General features: G+C 44.5%; 1 protein-coding gene across 1 annotated transcript; it reads left to right on the top strand.

Annotated features, from left to right (window-relative positions):
- The first annotated feature begins 688 nt into the window (after window positions 1–688).
- Window positions 689–18,054, top strand: LOC118375681 (PHD finger protein 13-like). Its single transcript, XM_035762305.2, has 4 exons — window positions 689–1,675; window positions 13,115–13,201; window positions 14,638–15,550; window positions 15,827–18,054. Exons 1-4 carry the CDS (start codon window positions 1,664–1,666, stop codon window positions 16,054–16,056), a joined length of 1,242 nt encoding a protein of 413 aa, XP_035618198.1. The 5' UTR covers window positions 689–1,663; the 3' UTR covers window positions 16,057–18,054.
- Window positions 18,055–22,079: the final 4,025 nt, after the last annotated feature.

Genomic DNA, 22,079 nt, shown 5'->3' on the forward strand with positions numbered 1-22,079 from the left:
AATGGCTCGGGTGGTTGATGTCCTTGATGATCTTTTTGGCCTTCCTGTGACATTGGGTTGGGTGCTGTAGGTGTCCTGGAGGGCAGGCAGTGTGCCCCCTGATGATGTGTTGGGCAGACCGCACCACCCTCTGGAGAGCCCTGCGGTTGCACGCAGTGCAGTTGCCATGCCAGGCGGTGATACAGCCCGACAGGATGCTCTCAATTGTGCATCTGTAGAAGTTTGCTTCAGCCTCCTGAGGTTGAAGAGGCGCTGTTGCGCCTTCTTCACTACACTGTCTGTGTGGGTGGACCATTTCAGATGGTCAGTGATGTGTACGCAGAGGAACTTGAATCTTTTCACTGTCATCCACTGCGGTCCCGTTGAAGTGAAATGGGGCGTGCTCCCTCTGCTGTTTCCTGCTTAATTGAAACATTTTCGAGTTCCAATAATGCTATTTGGGTTCAAAGCTACAGTAGAGGTTTCTGAGTCTACTGGACCACATACTTATCTTTGTTGTTTCTGGACATGTCTGATTACCTGATTAAGGCTGTTGCAGCTGACATGTCATCTATTGTGGTGCAGGATCTATTAAAGAACTTTGTAATTGCATTTTTCTGTGTGCAGGTTTTCAGTGTAACTGGACTGGGCCTGCCTTTACTATTTTAAAGCGAGACAGTGAGAGGCCACTGTCCCAGGTAACAAATGCTACAACACCCTCTACTGGTAGACTATGGAATGTTTTTGTGCCAGAGTAGGCTTGTCTAGCCAAACACCACGTTGTAATGTTGAAATATTTGTAAACACTTGAGCAGAGGGCTAACCATTTGACACAAACATAATTTAATTATGATTCTACATAGCTCACATTGTTGACTTTCTCAAAGCCAAAAACAAGGAGCTTCAAAACAGTTCAAATTGAATGTGGGCACCTGTGCTCCATGATCTATTGCCGAGTTTTCGCGGGAGATATTATAAGGTATTCTACTGTTCGGTGTCGTAGGCTACTAGATGACGGACGGATTCAACCATCTGACTGGATAGGGGTGTTCCACAATAGGATACGCTGTATGTTGTACGTTTTGTTTTTAGATGTGTCATGCAAATGTTTTATAGTATTATAATATTGTGCTACAATTAGGCATATTTCGTATACTCCAATTGTTAATTTAGATAGTATTCCTTCACCCCATCAACGAAACGGGGGTTGCTGTCCTCTTTTGAGTTAAGCGTTCCTGTCCTGCTCCGGGGAGTGATGTCACTGATGGAATGTGATCGTTTCGCGAATCTCCCACCCTCACGAGTCAGTGTACTTTACATTGCTTTTTTAAATCATAAAACAGCTTGTTCCGCATGGACAAAGACGATCGTTCGTAGAGTGACTATCAAAGAAAAGTACATTTTCGCTGTTAGTCTGCATTCTAGGACAGTTGCTCAATGGTTTATCATTAAACATTTTGTGGATCGAACAACATAGTTGGCTATATTTCAACTGGGTGACAATGATATAATGTCTAGTAGCTAAATGTTGACCTTTGTGACGTACGCTTTGCTGTAAACTGGAACGTCGACATTTATTTTCCTAAAATACCCCATTTTGTCGATTGAAGATAATCAGGACAGGGCTGCAGTCGAGCAAGGACAAGACATTTTGTTTGCATTTGATCTACAGCGACATACAACAATGTTAACTCAGGTATGTATGGTTTATTACATTCTTATTAGCATGCATTCTTGGTACATTCTTTCCAACGTGGTAAGAACAAACCAGGTTCCGTGTAAGCTGCTAGCCGCTTGCTGTGTGTGGTTTGTCCAGGGCGCGCGACTTGGACACGGCAATGTTCTTTCCGCGTAGCATAAAGAATCAAACCCCTCAAATGATGGTCAGCGAAGAAAGCATCATCCATGGACTTCGTGTGAAACATATCCAGTAGTTTATTGTGTGTCCAAAAATCGTTGACACAACTTATTTTATTACTGCGCAGCATCGAGTGTGTAGTCTAGGCTAGACTACAGAAGCCATGTCAGGAGGAATTCTATTGTGTCACCGAAATATTTGGTTCTCTGCTCATTGATTTACATTCCTAACTAAGTGAATGACAAATTAGATCAGTGAGTAGACTAGGATGCCATTTGATCAAGCTCTCTAGTTTAGAGAAACTATTTGAAGAAGCGAAGGCTGCATTTTATTCGCCTACTTCAACAGTCTAACCCACTGTCATTAATCTTTGGTGACCGCCCATCAGTCAGGTTACGATTAAGTATCATCTTCGTCGCCATCTTTAGATAAATGATCCTCTCCTGTCCTTAAAAGTCATTTTAAGTGATTTTGGGCACCGTGTTTGTCTCGTTATGCGTTGATCAGTTCCTATGCAGACGACCCCTGTGTAGAGTACAGACATGAAGTCGATATTTTCCTGACTGTCAAGTCTCGGATGGGATGGTAATGACAATAAGACTAGCCAGCCTATAACGTTACACGAAAAGTTATGTCTTGTTGAAATTACGCCTAGGCTACCTTTGCCGCTTGGAGAAACCGTCGAGACCGGCTTCGTTGTCAGTGTTTCTGTCATACGTTCGCCTACAGTCTGTTTCAGCCCACGTTTCCACCCCTCCCCCATTAGCCCTTCCGCTCCGGCTTTAAACACTCCGATACAATGTTGCCATTAAGTTATATATAATGTCCAATCGAGTTGCAAGTTGCAAAAGTGTTGCAATAGCCTCTGTATATCAACACAGTATATGCAATATTCACGAATCGTTCTTGGACTATAGGGTACGTATTCCTGCTTTGTAGGCTATTGGGCTACACGTTTTTGAAATGGCTGTCCATTTTGTGTCATTCCCGTGTGAGGCCTTCTGAAAGTTTATTTCGATAATCTTAGCCTAAAGTTGTGTGTTCTTTCAAAGCACAACTCTAGATGTATTGCATACTCTTATTATTATTATTATTATTATTTTTCCCACTTGCTCTATTGCTAAAACTGATTAAGCTATTAACACTCAGCACACCGGAAATCTATAACAACTAGAATGACCATGAGGGTCAGCAGTTATTTCAACTGTGTAACTATTCCATAATCAGTGGCGATAGTCATTGAGAAGCAATGTAAAAAAATATATATATATATTGAGTTAATAAAGCGGCATACAAACACGGTCTCTTGTTTTGCTTTCTTGAGTAAGACAACTCCAAAATGCAGGTGTTTCAGTTTAGCTCAGTGCTCTCTGTGGTGGTGGAGCGCCCAGCGGAAAATAGAGAGCGGAATGGTTGCTTATGTTTTCTAGTTGCGCCGTTATTGGCTCAGTGTTCTGTCACTCATGGGGACATTACGTCACCGCAAATTCTACGGGGAGAGCTTGAAAATTCAAGCCCCTTGGTTGCTGCCATAGAGTTATATTAGAAGTGCCCATCGAAGAAGGCTCAGGGTCATTGGCCACAGATAAAATGGGGTCAAATCCCATTTGATCTACCCTAGCTTTGATTGGACTGATCATGTCAACATCATACTTTCAAAATCTTAGCTAGCAAGCTAGACAAGCAGTCATCATCATGAATCACGTTGACAATCTACTGGCAAATCCTTTTCAATTCTTGTCAAATGAAGGGAAATTAGAAAACATCTGTATGAAAAGGGTCTGAATACATGAGAATTGTGCATCAGATATAACGCTGTTAAACTGGGATTACTGGGGAAATCAAACGTTGTGGCTCAGCTAGACATATAGACGAGCCATCAACCTTCACAACCAACAAAGGGAGGAGAATAGGTATGTGCTTGACACAATTATAGCATATATTAAATTGTGGCAATTGTGGGACAGCACTGCGAGGCCATGACGAGTCGGCCGACTCCTTGAACCCAGGCGTTTTCAGGTGTATTTTTGAGACCATGCGTGAAGGAGATTACAGGCTACAAAGGCATTATGACGACCAACCCATTTTTAAGGGTACATCAAGCACAATCCAAAACAAACTTTTGTATTGTATGTATGAAGTGTACAGAGAAGATATAGCTAAAGAGATGTCTGAGACTCCTTTTGCATCTGTACAGGTAGATGAGACCACCGACGTCTCCTGTAAATCACATATGGTAATAGTGCTGCGCTACATGTTAGGGAAAGGAGGATACCTAGTCAGTTGTCCAACTGAATGTATTCAACTGAAATGTGTCTTACGCATTTAACCCAACCCCTCTGAATCAGAGAGGTGCGGGGGGCTGCCTTAATTCGACATCCACGTCTTCAGCGCCAGACAACAGTGTGTGTGAGAGTCCTAGCGCCACTGAATGTCAAGGAGAAGCTGTTTGCACAAACATACGATGGTGCAGCAGTGATGAGTGGTAATGTACGTGGTGTCCAAACGGTACTGAAGGAGACTGACCCAAACGTGCAATTTGTGCACTGTTATGCACACCAACTGAATCTAACACTTCAGCAACTTTGTGCTGGGAGAGTGAGCTTGCTGAGTGTTTACTGCAGACCTATTCTCCTTTTTCACTGGCTCATCCAAAATACTCTCCGCTCTCACGGAATCAACAAACAGACAGGTCCCCAGGCCACCGGGTACACGATGGAATTTCAAAAGCAGAACCGTCAACGCTGTGTGGGAGGACCGTGAGACACTGGCCCAGTGCATGGAGGACATCCGCACGCAGCCTGGATGGGATGAGATCACCATCAGCGAGGCTTATGGTTATTTTCCTTGGTCATGCCAGAGGTGGATGTTTTGTACACAATAATGCCGAAACGAACCATTGATGCAGCAGGAATTGCTGGAGCAATCAACAATTTCAAGGTGAACATTCAAAACATTGGCGAGTAATCTCATACACTGGTCAAAGGACATGTTGATACAGCAAAGTTGTCATTTTCCCCCCAGTATGTACATTCCTTTCAGCACCGCAGAACTCCAGTGTGCTGCTACCAAGCTGGGGCCTGTGGGCAAACAGGAGAAGTTGTCTACCGGCATCCTGAGCTGCACGCTGGAAAGGCATCACTTTCTCTATTGAAATCACTCTACGAGAACAACCTGCAGGAGAACTTGTCTCTCTTCTCAAAATCATCATCACCACTCCGATGACAACCGCAGAGTCAGAGAGAAACTTTTCCACCCTTAAAGGATTAGACCATCACATGCAACTCCATGGGCCAGAAAATGTTAAAAGCATTGGCCATGCTGTCATTCCAGCATCACTTCATCCAGACAATGCCAGACTTTAATGACAAGGACCGCCATGCCAACTTCCTGTTCAAGTGAGCATAGCACAACAATGGTGAGTCCATAAATATGTCTAGTATGCTGCTGCATAAGTGGTGTAATATGCCAGGGAGATATGTATACTGTAGCTAAGAAAGTAATACCAAGTGTATGTTGTGTAGTAAACAGTTAGTAGCCCATGTGTCTCACCCTAATAATATGGTCCCTTTCCCCCTAGGGAACGTAGCCTACTGTTCTGACTTGGTGGTGTACATGTAGCCTGTTCTAGGGAAATCTCATCTTTGAATATTTTAAGAGCTTTCATTGTCCGCTTACGTGCCCCTGTTAATTTAGCCCAATGTTCTGACTTGGTGTACAGAGAGAATACTGTAAGAAAGGCCCATGTTCTGAATTATGTCGCTGTCCAAGTGCTGAACGAATAGGCGGCATATAGGCTCCATCCGTTTCAGCTCGCTCATGTCTTAATCAAAATTACGGCTTGCCTCTTAACCGCTTATCATCATCTATGCCAGTGTTTGTACATCTACATTGTTATATTGCATATATAGGTCTATCTCATTACTATCTAATTAATAATTTTAGGCAATGTTAGAATGATGCATTTAATTGTTTTTCTTACTTTGTGTGTTATAATTATCTCTGGTGCTTTTCTCCACGAGGAGGGTGGTAAGTTACAGACCTAACATCATTATATTTTAGTATCTCCCATTCATCATAACAGTTCATGTTTTCCTGTCTGACAGTCGTGGTTGTATTGTCCTTCCTTTTTAGACCACATAGACCTAATAAAATACTTTAAATGGTAGGCTAACTGCTGAGTCTCTCTCTCTCTCTCTCTCTCTCTCTCTCTCTCTCTCTCTCTCTCTCTCTCGCTCTCTCTCTCTCGCTCTCTCTCTCTCTACTCTTCTTTAAGTCGAGAGAGAGAGAGAGAAAGTTAAGGCCTCAACATCTATCTGAATTTGTGTCGCTGTCCTTTTTGAAATACCTGAACGAATTGGCCTACATTCATCACAGCTCATTTGCTTGCACTTGCTTATCCTTAGAGCTAAATGTTAATTATATAAGAAGAAACATTGTGAATTTACTGAACATAAATGTAATAATGTTTTTGTATGGTTCAAAAGTCAAAACTGTCACGTTGTATAAAGCAGTGGTTCCCTAACTTTTTATAGTCCAGTACCCCTTCAAACATTCAACCTCCATACCCCCTCTAGCACCAGGGTTGTAAGCCTGCATAACATAAGAAGGAGTGTGAGTTTTTTTGTCACAACCTGGCTCGTGGGAAGTGATAAATAGCTCATATAGGACCAGGGCACAAATAATATTATAATAATAATCAATCCTTTTGCTCTTTATTTAGCCATCTTACATATAAAACCTTATTTGTTCATCAAAAATTGTGAATAACTCACCACAGGTTAATGAGAAGGGTGTGCTTCAAAGGATGCACATAACTCTTGTCTTAAATAATTTTCCACACACAGTGTGTGCCTGTATTTAGTTTTCATGCTAGTGAGGGCTGAGAATCCGCTCTCACATAGCTAAGTGGTTGAAAAGGGCATCAGTGTCTTAACAGCGCGATTTGCGAAGGCAATACATTCGGAGCCCAGTCCTATCCAGAAATCTGTAAGTGGCTTCTGATTTAATGACATTTTCACAGAACCGCTTGTTGCAATTTCGATGAGGATCTCTTGTTCAGATTTCGATCAGTAAGTGGACTGGAGGCAGGGCATGAAAGGGTTCTATAATGAATACAGTTGTTTGTGTCATCCGTTTCGGGGACAGTACCTGCGTAATTGTGCACCCAGCTCACTCAGATGCGTCGCTATATCACATTTGACATTGTCCGTAACCTTGAGTTCATTTGCACACAAAAAATCATACAATGATGGAAAGACCTGTGTGTTGTTCTGTTATAATCTCCACCCAGCACAGCCAGAAGAGGACTGGCCACCCCACATAGCCTGGTTCCTCTAGGTTTCTTCCTAGGTTTTGGCCTTTCTAGGGAGTTTTTCCTAGCCACTGTGCTTCTACACCTGCATTGCTTGCTGTTTGGGGTTTTAGGCTGGGTTTCTGTACAGCACTTTGAGATATCAGCTGATGTACGAAGGGCTATATAAATACATTTTATTTGATTTGTCCTTGTTAATGCAGACAGAAAAGAGCTCCAACTTCTTAATCATAGCCTCAATTTTGTCCCGCACATTGAATATAGTTGCGGAGAGTCACTGTAATCCTAGATACAGATCATTCAGGCAAGAAAAAACGTCACCCAGATTGGCCAGTTGTGTGAGAAACTCGTCATCATGCAAGCGGTCAGACAAGTGAAAATGATGGTCAGTAAAGAACATTAAGCTCATCTCTCAATTCAAAAAAACATATCAGTACTTTGCCCCTTGATAACCAGCTCACTTCTGTATTTTGTAAAAGCATTACATGGTCGCTGCCCATATTGCATAATGTAGTAAGTACACGGGAGTTCAGGGGCCTTGCTTTAACAAAGTTAACCGTTTTCGCTGTAGTGTCCAAAACATCTTTCAAGCTGTCAGGCATTTCCTTTGGCAGCAAGAGCCTCTTGGTGGATGCTGTAGTGCACCCAAGTGGCATCAGGAGCAACTGTTTGCACGCGTGTTACCACTCCACTATGTCTCCCTGTCATGGCTTTTGCGCCATCAGTACAGATACCAACACATCTTGACCACCGAAGTCCATTTGATGTCAGAAAGCTGTCCAGGACTTTAAAAATATCCTGTCCTGTTTTCCAGTGGTTTGCATAAGAGGATGTCTTCCTTAATTGACCCCCCATAAACGTAACAGACATATACCAGGAGCTGTGCCAGGCCCGCTACGTCTGTTGACTCATCCAGCTGTAACAGACATATACCAGGAGCTGTGCCAGGCCTGCCACATCTGTTGACTCATCTATCTGTAACGCATAGAATTCACTGGCTTGTATGCGAAGCAGTAATTGTTTCAAAACATCTCCTGCCATGTCAATGATGTGTCATGAAACAGTGTTGTTTGATGAAGACATTGTCTGTATAGTTTTTTTGGCCTTTCCCCCCATCATTGTCCCTTTCCCCCATCATTGTCCCAGCCATATCCGCGGCAGCAGGAAGAAAGAAGTCCTCCACAATAGTATGGGTCTTGCCTGTCCTAGCCACTCGGTAGCTCACCATATACGAACGACTCTTCTCCCCTTCTTATTAATAGTATCTGTTGCTTTTATACATGTCTTACTACTCGAAAGTCGTCTTAATTCTCGTTCAAAAAACTTAGAAACTGTTTCGTTTCTAAATGTCTGCACAAGAGTGAAGGTTTCATCGAGTTGTGAGATAGTACTTGTGCCCATATAACACACTGTGGCTGAGGAAAGGCACTACTCCCAATATAAGTGAACCCCAAATCAATGTCGTTCTCATCATTTTTGCGCCTCTTTGATGGTCCAACGTCCCTGTCTGTTGTTCAGGGCTTCCCGGGTAAAGGGGGCAGTAGCTCTTCAGCTGCATCAGATTCACATCTGTCAGTGTCCATGCTAGCTGGGCTAACAACAAACATAGAATTACTGATGCTAGCATTGGATGTGCTCGTGGAAGCAGAGCAACTTGTGTCGTCGACAGGTGCAGGTGTCGTACTGCTGGTAGTAGCAGTACTACCAGTAGAGCTGGTATGTGTCTCTATGGACGAGGGCCTTACGTTTTTTGAACCATTTATCCATTTTGGAGCAAACGGAATGAGCAGCAGCTACGTTTGGCTACATACAGACTACATACCGTTAGTGGAATTCCCGCGAGAGAGTAACGGTTAATGTGATTGGATGTTAACTATTTGACAAGGCTACCTGTATTTGACATTGTGTTGTTATTTCGCTGAACACTATATGGTTTAATGTAATTTTTGTCAATGAAACGAGGCTACTCAGGCGAGAAAAAGACCTCACCCAAATGTATAGCCCCATTGGAAAATATAAATGGACTATTTGAATATCTTCATTTAGATGCACTATTGTAAGTGGCTGTTCCACTGGATGTCATAAGGTGTATGCACCAATTTGTAAGTCGCTCTGGATAAGAGCGTCTGCTAAATGACTTAAATGTAAATGTAAATGACGAAGCCCAAAACAAACACCTATCCAAAAAAAACAGGGATGTAACCCAAACAAAAGAGAGAGGTTAAACCTCTAATAAATACACGGGACGAGACCCGTAACAACGAGTACACGACAGTACACGGGACGAGACCCGTAACAACGAGTACACGACAGTACACGGGACGAGACCCGTAACAACTAGTACACGACAGTACACGGGACGAGACCCATAACAACTAGTACACGGCAGTACACGGGACGAGACCCGTAACAACGAGTACACGACAGTACACGGGACGAGACCCGTAACAACGAGTACACGACAGTACACGGGACGAGACCCGTAACAACGAGTACACGACAGTACACGGGACGAGACCCGTAACAACTAGTACACGGCAGTACACGGGACGAGACCCGTAACAACGAGTACACGACAGTACACGGGACGAGACCCGTAACAACGAGTACACGACAGTACACGGGACGAGACCCGTAACAACGAGTACACGACAGTACACGGGACGAGACCCGTAACAACTAGTACACGGCAGTACACGGGACGAGACCCGTAACAACGAGTACACGACAGTACACGGGACGAGACCCGTAACAACTAGTACACGGCAGTACACGGGACGAGACCCGTAACAACTAGTACACGACAGTACACGGGACGAGACCCGTAACAACTAGTACACGACAGTACACGGGACGAGACCCGTAACAACTAGTACACGGGACGAGACCCGTAACAACTAGTACACGGGACGAGACCCGTAACAACTAGTACACGACAGTACACGGGACGAGACCCGTAACAACTAGTACACGGCAGTACATGGGACGAGACCCATAACAACTAGTACACGGCAGTACACGGGACGAGACCCGTAACAACTAGTACACGACAGTACACGGGACGAGACCCGTAACAACTAGTACACAGCAGTACACGGGACGAGACCCGTAACAACTAGTACACGACAGTACACGGGACGAGACCCGTAACAACTAGTACACGACAGTACACGGGACGAGACCCGTAACAACTAGTACACAGCAGTACACGGGACGAGACCCGTAACAACTAGTACACGACAGTACACGGGGCGAGACCCGTAACAACTAGTACACGACAGTACACGGGACGAGACCCGTAACAACTAGTACACGGCAGTACACGGGACGAGACCCGTAACAACTAGTACACGGCAGTACACGGGACGAGACCCGTAACAACTAGTACACGACAGTACACGGGACGAGACCCGTAACAACTAGTACACGACAGTACACGGGACGAAGACCCGTAACAACTAGTACACGACAGTAAACGGGACGAGACCCGTAACAACTAGTACACGGCAGTACACGGGACGAGACCCGTAACAACGAGTACACGACAGTACACGGGACGAGACCCGTAACAACTAGTACACGACAGTACACGGGACGAGACCCGTAACAACTAGTACACGGCAGTACACGGGACGAGACCCGTAACAACGAGTACACGACAGTACACGGGACGAGACCCGTAACAACTAGTACACGACAGTACACGGGACGAGACCCGTAACAACTAGTACACGGCAGTACACGGGACGAGACCCGTAACAACTAGTACACGGCAGTACACGGGACGAGACCCGTAACAACTAGTACACGACAGTACACGGGACGAGACCCGTAACAACTAGTACACGGCAGTACACGGGACGAGACCCGTAACAACTAGTACACGACAGTACACGGGACGAGACCCGTAACAACTAGTACACGACAGTATACGGGACGAGACCCGTAACAACTAGTACACGGCAGTACACGGGACGAGACCCGTAACAACTAGTACACGACAGTACACGGAACGAGACCCGTAACAACTAGTACACGACAGTACACGGGACGAGACCCGTAACAACTAGTACACGACAGTACACGGGACGAGACCCGTAACAACTAGTACACGGCAGTACACGGGACGAGACCCGTAACAACTAGTACACGACAGTACACGGGACGAGACCCGTAACAACTAGTACACGGCAGTACACGGGACGAGACCCGTAACAACTAGTACACGACAGTACACGGGACGAGACCCGTAACAACTAGTACACGACAGTACACGGGACGAGACCCGTAACAACTAGTACACGACAGTACACGGGACGAGACCCGTAACAACTAGTACACGGCAGTACACGGGACGAGACCCGTAACAACTAGTACACGACAGTACACGGGACGAGACCCGTAACAACTAGTACACGACAGTACACGGGACGAGACCCGTAACAACTAGTACACGGCAGTACACGGGACGAGACCCGTAACAACTAGTACACGACAGTACACGGGACGAGACCCGTAACAACTAGTACACGACAGTACACGGGACGAGACCCGTAACAACTAGTACACGACAGTACACGGGACGAGACCCGTAACAACTAGTACACGACAGTACACGGGACGAGACCCTTAACAACTAGTACACCATACACCAGCACGAATGCTGAAACAACAAAGCACAGGAACTCACAAGACCAACGGACATGGGAACAATAACCAACCAAAACAATGGTGAACAGAGGGCACATACAATTACTAATCAGGGGGAATGGGAACCAGATGTGTATAATGAGACAGTTCAGTGACGCCTAGAAGGCCGGTGAAGTAGACCTCTGGAACTGTGCACGGAATGAGCAGCAGTACCGGGGGAATCCATGACAAAAAATCATATGGACATGAATTATTATTGAGGGAGAATGCCGTTTCTTATCCAGTTATACAAATCCACAAGGAATCAGTAGAAACCATATTTATTTAAGCAAGTCAGCCATAAGCTCCACTCTCGGGACAGCTTTATGTAGACTCTAAAAGTTTGCACTGTTTGTCATCGTTACAGTGCATTTAATGTGTTGTTTAGAGTTGTGTGGTGGCTTCGCTGACATGCATCTAAAATAATTGGTTGTTTGCCCCACCAACATTGACATGCTAAAATCGCCACTGTCCATAATAAATAATACATTGATAAATTAATGCATTTATTGCGTTAATTGCGTTTCATAAGAAACCTCAGGACACCAAATGTAAATTGCAATCAGTCAGAAAATGTACTGGTTGATCCAGAAGCACATAGGCTGGAGTGTATTTTCTGACTGTAAGACAACAGGTGCCCATCTAGCCCGTCCAAGCTACACCTAAACTATATTGAAACTAATTTCACACATATTAAAATAATAATAATAGATGTGGCCTAAAGAAAATATGAATTAGACAATGGTCTGATGGGTAACAATAATCTAAATTAAGAATGAAGAGACTGATGACCAGTGCACCAGCACATTGTGCATTGATAAACTCATCAGGGCATTGGAAATGAAAGGACCGGAGCTTATTCCATATCAGTCTACAGAGGTCCATGCAGGACAGACGTTTTGATTGAAATACCCTATCTGAAAGAGCAGATTCGAAGGTTCCTAATGGAACTATTTTTGCCAACAACTCTGCAAATTTTGCAGATGGTCTCTGTTTCAAAGTATTTATTTTTCCTTGAACAACCAAGGCTTCATACACATACCTCCCGCGCTTTGCTCACGGCAGTTTACTATTGCACTTAGGTGCGTTTTGTTTCAGCTCGCCGGGTGCACTGAGTAGGCGGAGTTTGCTTTCAAGGCCAATAGAATGGTCTCAAATATACACACTCTGCCTACTCGGCGCTACGGGCCAGCTGCATGGACAGGAGGGACTCAGCACGTTATAATGTGGTTATTAATGTTCTAAAATAACAAGGTGTTTGTTTGTTTCCACAGAGAAAGAGAAAACGCACTGTGGAGGACTTCAACCAGTTTTGCACCTTTGTGTTGGCCTATGCTGGATACATCCCCTATCAAACAGAGGTCGGTTGATAAAACACACTGATTTTTCATGTTCAAGTAAGACTGAGATGTAGCTTATTAACACCAAATTGCTCTTATAATTAATTGATGTCTTATTGTTTCTACACTGAACAAAAATATAAACGCAACATGTAAAGTGTTGGTCCCATTTTTCATGAGCTGACATAAAAGATCCCAGAAATGTTCCATACAAAAAAAGCTAATTTCTCTCAAATTTTGTGCACAAATTTGTTTAAATCCCTGTTCGTGATCATTTATGTAGCTCAGTTGGTAGAGCATGGCGCTTGTAACGCCAGGGTAGTGGGTTCGATTCCCGGGACCACCCATACGTAGAATGTATGCACACATGACTGTAAGTCGCTTTGGATAAAAGCGTCTGCTAAATGGCATATATTATTATTATTATTATATTATTTATCCTTTGCCAAGATAATCCATCCACTTGACAGGTGTGGCATATCAAGAAGCTGATTAAACAGCATGATTATTACACAGGTGCACCTTGTGCAGGGGACAATGAAAGGCCACTCTAAAATGAGCAGTTTTATCACACAACGCCACAGGTCTCAAGTTGAGGGAGCGTGCAATTGGCATGCTGACTGCAGGAATGTCCACCAGAGCTGTTGCCAGAGAATTCAATGTTAATTTCTCTACCATAAGCCACCTCCAAAGTTGTTTTAGAGAATTTGGCAGTACATCCAAATGGCCTCACAACCACAGACCACTTGTATGGCGTCATGTGAGCAGGTGGTTTGCTGATGTGAACAGAGTGCCCCATGGTGCAGGTTAGGGTTATGGTATGGGCAGGCATAAGCTGGCAATTTGAATGCACAGAGATACCATGACGAGATCCTGAGGCCCATGGTTGTGCCACTCATCCACCGCCATCACCTCATGTTTCAGCATGATAATGCACAGCCTCATGTCGTAACGATCTGTACACAATTCCTGGAAGTGGAAAATGTGTCATTTCTTACATGGCCTGGATACTCATCCATTGATCAAGTTTGGGATGCTCTGGGTCGACGTGTACAACACTGTTCCCACAATATCCAGCAACCTCTCACAGCCATTGAAGAGGAGTGGGACAACATTCCACAGGCCACAATCAACAGCCTGATCAACTCTATGTGAATGAGATGTGTCGCGCTGCATGAGGCAAATGCTGGTCACACCAGATACTGACTGGTTTTCTGATCTACGCCCCTACTTTTTTTGTAACGGTATTTGTGACCAACAGATGCATATCTGTATTCCCAGTCATGTGAAATCAATAGATTAGGGCCCAATGAATTTCAATTGACTGATTACCTTATGTGAACTGTAACTCAGTAAAATCTTTGGAATTGTTGCATGTTGTGTTTTAATATTTTTTGTTCAGTTGAATGAGGTCTCCAATTCTGCTGTTGTTTCCATGGTGATATATCCCCCTGTAGGATTGGTGGTGTAGTGACAGCAAGCTCAGTGACAGCAACCCCTGCAGCAGTAGCCACAGTACCAGTCCATGGGCCTACCAGTCCTCTCCTAACTCAGACTGTGGCTCCTCCACTCAGAGCCAAAAGGAGAAAGGGAAGGAGTTGAAGAGGAGGAGGTCAGACAAGAAGCCAGCCGGACCTGGCCAGGGGGAGAAAAAGCCTAGAGGAGGAAGTGCCAAAAAGTCTCCTAATAACAAACAGGCTGCCCCTACATCAACAGTCAGCAGAATGCCAGAGCTCCATGAGCAGCACCAGCGCCAGTCTGAACGGACCAACCTCAACAGCTGTCTTACTGACAACAAAACACATCCTCTGACAGCTCCGAAATGTGACCATGACTGTAAACCTTCCCAATCTTCCCTGACTCAACTCTTCCCTGAAGCCACCTCCAGCAGCTCTCTGTCTGTCCACATGGACAAGATCAACACTGGTCAGACACACACGCCAGACCCCAACGGGTCAGCTGGGAAAATGAATGACTCTACAACCCCTCAGAAGACAGGAAGTGAAGAACTGGAACAGGAAGTGACCGAACAGCCTGTTGACATGACAACGACAAGCTGTGAGACGGGGAAGAGCTGTCCTCATAGGCCGGGAGACAGAGAAAAGAAGAGAAGAAAGGAAGAGAATGTGACGAGGGAGAGCTGGGAGGGGTCTGGGAGTGAAGGAAGGATAGACAGTGGTCAGAGGTCAGATATCCTGAGGATGGTGATGGACAGGAGGTTGAGAGGTCAGCTAACTGAAGACCAGGAGACAGGCTACCACACAGAGGAGGGAAGCAGCCCCGACCGGGACCATGGAGGGAGCAACTACCAGACAGACCAGGGAGGGAGCGATGGAGAGGACACATCTGCAGACAACAGCAAGATGGAGGGTGAGTAGAGAGGAACCCCACTTGAGATTTAAGATGCGTCCCAAATGGCACGCTCTGCTCTGTAGCACTAATTTTGACCAGGGCCCATATTCCCTATATAGTGAACTACTTTTGATCAGGACCGTAGTAGGGCTCTAGTTAAAAGTAATAGGGAACAGGGTGCCGTTTTGGATGCAGCTCGCTCAATACCTCATCACTCTCTACAACCATCATTGCTAGTATAAAACAGAGGCTGTGTTTAATATAATGTCTCTCTTCTATTTTCTCTCTTCTCAGATCAGGACGACTCGTGGGACCTGATCACCTGTTTCTGCCTGAAACCGTTCGCGGGTCGGCCCATGATAGAGTGTAGTGAGTGTGGCACCTGGGTGCACCTGTCCTGCGCTAAGATCCGCCGCACCCACGTTCCTGAAGTCTTCACTTGTCAGCCCTGCCGAGATGCCAAGACCAACATCAGACGGTCCAACCGGGCGCGGATCGCCTCCCGCAAACGTTTCAGCGACTAGAGAGCACCAGCTGGTTCATTGGCTGCGTCCAAATTGGTGGCAGGTAGCCTAGCGGTTAAGAGCATTGGGCCAGTACCCGAAACGTTGCTGGTTCGAATTCCCAAGGTGGAAAAATCTGCTGTTCTGCCCTTGAGCAAGGCAGTTAATTCCCAACAACAACTGCTCCCCCCAGGCACCGATGTCATTAAGGCAGCCCCCCGCACTTCTGATTCAGAGGGGTTGGGTTAAATGCACATTTCAGTTAAATACATTGTTGTGTAACTGACTAGGTACCACCCTTTCCTATTCCCTTTATAGTGAACTACTTTTGACCAGAGCCCTATGTAGGGAATAGGGTGCCATTTGGGACATTGACCACTAGTGAGCATCAAGTTCTTTGCTGGTCCATTCTGACACTCTGCACAAACCACCTCCAGCCACCAGGGTTGTGTTCAGTAAGACACACAGAACATGTCAATTATTGGAACAGGTCCAGGTAGTCCTCCCTGTTTCAGTCCTTTTTCTTCCGTTTTGTGCCTAACGAACACGACCCGGGACACTGCCATCAGCAACCAAGCCATGAGTCTACGGTCATGTTCCTCTGCTCAGACGTTGTAATCATCAACCAATGGTTGCGTACCACATCAACTGTGTCGTTGGGCACCAGATTATAACATATGTGGCCGGTTTCACAGACGAGGCTTAAACTTAGTCCCAGACTAAAATGCCTGTTTGAGCTGTCTTAACTCAAAGCGACTTGCACATACTTATCTTAAAATAGCCGTATATTTAGCCTGTTCTGGATAAAACAAAGCCGATTGCAAGAGGGATTAGAGCTACTCTAAGGACTAAATGGAAGTTTAAAGGAATCCTTCAAAGAGGCAGGTTTAACTTCTGCTTTGTACTGTTTGAGGGAGCAGGGACTATTTGGAATATCTAATGAAGACCAACCTGCACTACCGAGGCCAGCCAGACGAGTACTGGTGGATAGGAGTAATCCATTCAATTACTTAGATGAAATAGCTTTTTGAGACCGCTTTCGTATGTACAAAGAAAATGCATTGGAGGTAATATCTTTGCTTGAGCCTAGACTTTCCTCTCCATCTCAAAGAGGAAGGCCTTTACCCAATTCTCTCCAAGTTCTGATCACTTTGAGGTTTTTGGCATCTGGAATCTTTCATCATGAAACTAGTGATTTGTGTGGTGTCAGTGAAGAAACTGTAGAAAAGTTCAAAGTCTTCACATCAAGTTTCCTGATTCTGCTGGCCAAGCCAACTATAGAGAACAATTGTATGAATATGGGCACTTCCCAGGAGTGATTGGCTGTATAGATGGATGTCATGTTCCCTTCAAGTGTCCATCAACTCCTGATGCTGAGGAGTACAGGAATAGTAAGAACTGGTTTTCCATCAATGTTCAGGGTAATTTAGTTTTCAAACATTGTTGCACGTTGGAAAAGTGCAACTCACAATTAAGGATTTTTTCCAACTCTTTATTGTGTGCTGTTTCAGAAAGGACAACATAGTGGACTACTTGGTGACAGTGGATATGGTCTGTGTAACTTTGTATTCACTCTATACATAAATCCCACAACAGCTGAGCAGCAAAGATACTACAACAGAGCTCATATCCACATGAGAGGGATGGTCGAGCGTATGTCTGGAGTATGGAAAAATCAAATCCGGTGTTTACGCAATACACTTCGTTTCAAGCCAAGAAGATGCTGCAAGGTGGTCATTGCTACAGCTGTGTTGCACAACTACCTGAAGCAGCATTGCTGTCCTTATCCTCCAATGATCAAGCAGATGTGCCCATAGCTGAGGCAGGCAATGACCAACGAGGACTTGCACACAAGAGTTGCTTTCACATTGCAGCACTTCAACTAGATGAGATGCGTTTAAATATGGAATGTATTCATTGTGGCTTATTTTTGCTTTGATAATGTTTGTTTGGTACAAAATTCAAATAGTGTGCAGCAAAATTAAAGGAGTGACTAAACCAAGGCTGGTTTAAAATGTAGTTTGTGGTGATTAAAATACACGCACTCATGAATATCCAAATGACAAAACATTTATTTTTTACATATCGTTCACCATGGCTGGTAAGTCACAATTGTCTCGTTACTGTATCTATTTTGAATCATACCTCTCTCGTCCAACTTCATATCCAATTCAACCTGTAGAATTCTCAGTTTCATTTCATGTTCTTCCTTCAGATTTTTCAGTTTATACTCATGAAATTCTCTGGTTAACTTTTCATGCATGGTCATCTTCTTTGTTCTCTGCTGAAAGGTGGTGGCAGCATCTTCTCTCAGGGATGTTATAGCAGATGTGGAGGGTACACACTCACTGTGTACTGGCTCTTCCGACCTGTTCACATTCTTTTCCTCTAGAAAAATAACACTGTTTAGAAGCACAAATAAACTCACATGGTCCTTAGAATGAAAGGAGACTAAAGATTGACACAGACAGTGGAATATATTTACCAAAGGAAGTAACCAATTTACTTTCTTGGTATATACCATTTGTGCTCAGTTTTTCATCTGAACTGTCCAAATGGTCATCTGGTATACCATCCAGAGGTTGGTAATCATCTGGTATACCATCCAGAGGTTAGTCATCGTCTGTTATACCATCCAGAGGTTGGTCATCATCTGGTATACCATCCAGAGGTTGGTCATCATCTGGTATACCATCCAGAGGTTGGTCATCATCTGGTATACCCTCCAGAGGTTGGTCATCATCTGGTATACCATCCAGAGGTTGGTCATCATCTGGTATACCATCCAGAGGTTGGTCATCATCTGGTATACCATCCAGAGGTTGGTCATCATCTGGTATACCATCCAGAGGTTGGTCATCATCTGGTATACCATCCAGAGGTTGGTCATCATCTGGTATACCATCCAGAGGTTGGTCATCGTCTGGTATTACATCCAGAGGTTGGTCATCGTCTGGTATACCATCCAGAGGTTGGTCATCGTCTGGTATACCATCCAGAGGTTGGTCATCGTCTGGTATACCATCCAGAGGTTGGTCATCGTCTGGTATTACATCCAGAGGTTGGTCATCGTCTGGTATACCATCCAGAGGTTGGTCATCATCTGGTATACCATCCAGAGGTTGGTCATCGTCTGGTATACCATCCAGGGGTTGGTCATCCTCTGGTATACCATTCAGAGGTTGGTCATCATCTGGTATACCATCCAGAGGTTGGTCATCATCTGGTATACCATCCAGAGGTTGGTCATCATCTGGTATACCATCCAGAGGTTGGTCATCATCTGGTATACCATCCAGAGGTTGGTCATCGTCTGGTATACCATCCAGAGGTTGGTCATCGTCTGGTATTACATCCAGAGGTTGGTCATCGTCTGGTATACCATCCAGAGGTTGGTCATCGTCTGGTATACCATCCAGAGGTTGGTCATCGTCTGGTATACCATCCAGAGGTTGGTCATCGTCTGGTATTACATCCAGAGGTTGGTCATCGTCTGGTATACCATCCAGAGGTTGGTCATCATCTGGTATACCATCCAGAGGTTGGTCATCGTCTGGTATACCATCCAGGGGTTGGTCATCCTCTGGTATACCATTCAGAGGTTGGTCATCATCTGGTATACCATCCAGAGGTTGGTCATCATCTGGTATACCCTCCAGAGGTTGGTCATCATCTGGTATACCATCCAGAGGTTGGTCATCATCTGGTATACCATCCAGAGGTTGGTCATCATCTGGTATACCATCCAGAGGTTGGTCATCATCTGGTATACCATCCAGAGGTTGGTCATCATCTGGTATACCATCCAGAGGTTGGTCATCATCTGGTATACCATCCAGAGGTTGGTCATCATCTGGTATACCATCCAGAGGTTGGTCATCATCTGGTATACCATCCAGAGGTTGGTCATCATCTGGTATACCATCCAGAGGTTGGTCATCATCTGGTATACCATCCAGAGGTTGGTCATCATCTGGTATACCATCCAGAGGTTGGTCATCATCTGGTATACCATCCAGAGGTTGGTCATCGTCTGGTATTACATCCAGAGGTTGGTCATCGTCTGGTATACCATCCAGAGGTTGGTCATCATCTGGTATACCATCCAGAGGTTGGTCATCGTCTGGTATACCATCCAGAGGTTGGTCATCGTCTGGTATACCATCCAGAGGTTGGTCATCGTCTGGTATACCATCCAGAGGTTGGTCATCGTCTGGTATACCATCCAGAGGTTGGTCATCGTCTGGTATACCATCCAGGGGTTGGTCATCCTCTGGTATACCATTCAGAGGTTGGTCATCGTCTGGTATACCATCCAGAGGTTGGTCATTGTCTGGTATACCATCCAGAGGTTGCTGGTGCTCTATTCCAGACAGCAAGTCACTAAATTCATCAGTCTTGTCTTTTTTTTGGTGGTCCACCACCAGTAGTAAATCATTCTCTTCTGATCTCTACATTCTAAAGCCAGTTTAAGGTTCTTCCACAGTGTCGTTAAAGGCAGATATCATTCATTATAAGTGATGTCACAAAAATATGAATATGAGAAATGTGAAATACTGATAATAGTGACGATACTCACCTGAAGTTGTACTCTTCTTGTGGTTACATTTTACTTTGCATTGAATTCACTGAAAATTGCTACCCAACCATACTTTCTTTTGCTCAGTAGCAGTAACATGGTTTTGACTTTCAATAACTGGATGGTTTGACAAAATTTGTTTTAGTCGCATTTTTTCATACTCACTAAAGTTTTTTGAACTAAATTATTTTTGCCTCTGCCATTGTTTTTCTGAAGATTCACACCGGTAATGGTGTTTTCTATTCCATTCTGGGGGTTTTATGAGCACCATTAGACCAACAGCATGAGCTCATACTTAACCTAATCAGGCTTAACCCAGGTGTTCTCATTTAGGCTTACTTACCTTACTCCAGGACTCTGACTTACTAAGCCAAATGTAAGCTGCATTCATGAAAGCTACTTAAATGGCCTAGTTTAACTAGTACACATTAAGGCCTACTCCCGGCTTAATCTAAGGCCCGTCTGTGAAACCGGCCCATGATGTCGCTAGCTGATACTTAAAATACCTATCCAGGCATTGTAAGATCCTACCACTGTCTCCAGAACTGTACAATGTCCATCCATTCACAGACAATCATGTCTTCTCAGGAAGGAATGAGGGGCTACAGGAGAGGGAATGGGGGGATAGAGTGAGGGCAGGGGTGAAAGAGGATGTGGTTGGTAACCATCTGCTGAACATAACTTCTTCTCACATGCTAATCTCATTTACCCCCACCTGTCCCTTCATCTCTCCATCCACCCTTTCCTTCATTACTCCCTCCCTCCACCCATCTCTTCATTGGTACATCACTGAACCTAAAAGGGCTTGCATTGGCTCATCTACACTAGTATGTTCACTACTTGTACTATGTAAGGAATAGGGTGCCATTTGAGACACATGGACAGGTTTCTGAAGACTGCTTTCTCAAAATAGGCTGTCATGCCAGCTGTCAGTTGTATAATTATACAGTTCTCAGTGGATTTTTTTCACCTTTATTTAACCAGGTAGGCAAGTTGAGAACACCTTTATTTAACCAGGTAGGCAAGTTGAGAACACCTTTATTTAACCAGGTAGGCAAGTTGAGAACAAGTTCTCATTTACAATTGCTACCTGGCCAAGATAAAGCAAAGCAGTTCGACAGATACAACGACACAGAGTTACACATGGAGTAAAACAAACATACAGTCAATAATACAGTATAAACAAGTCTATATACGATGTGAGCAAATGAGGTGAGAAGGGAGGTAAAGGCAAAAAAGGCCATGGTGGCAAAGTAAATACAATATAGCAAGTAAAACACTGGAATGGTAGTTTTGCAATGGAAGAATGTGCAAAGTAGAAATAAAAATATTGGGGTGCAAAGGAGCTAAATAGATAAATAAATAAAATACGGTTGGGAAAGAGGTAGTTGTTTGGGCTAAATTATAGGTGGGCTATGTACAGGTGCAGTAATCTGTGAGCTGCTCTGACAGTTGGTGCTTAAAG

Source organism: Oncorhynchus keta, chromosome 1 (assembly GCF_023373465.1).
Source record: "Oncorhynchus keta strain PuntledgeMale-10-30-2019 chromosome 1, Oket_V2, whole genome shotgun sequence".
Lineage (NCBI taxonomy): Eukaryota > Metazoa > Chordata > Actinopteri > Salmoniformes > Salmonidae > Oncorhynchus > Oncorhynchus keta.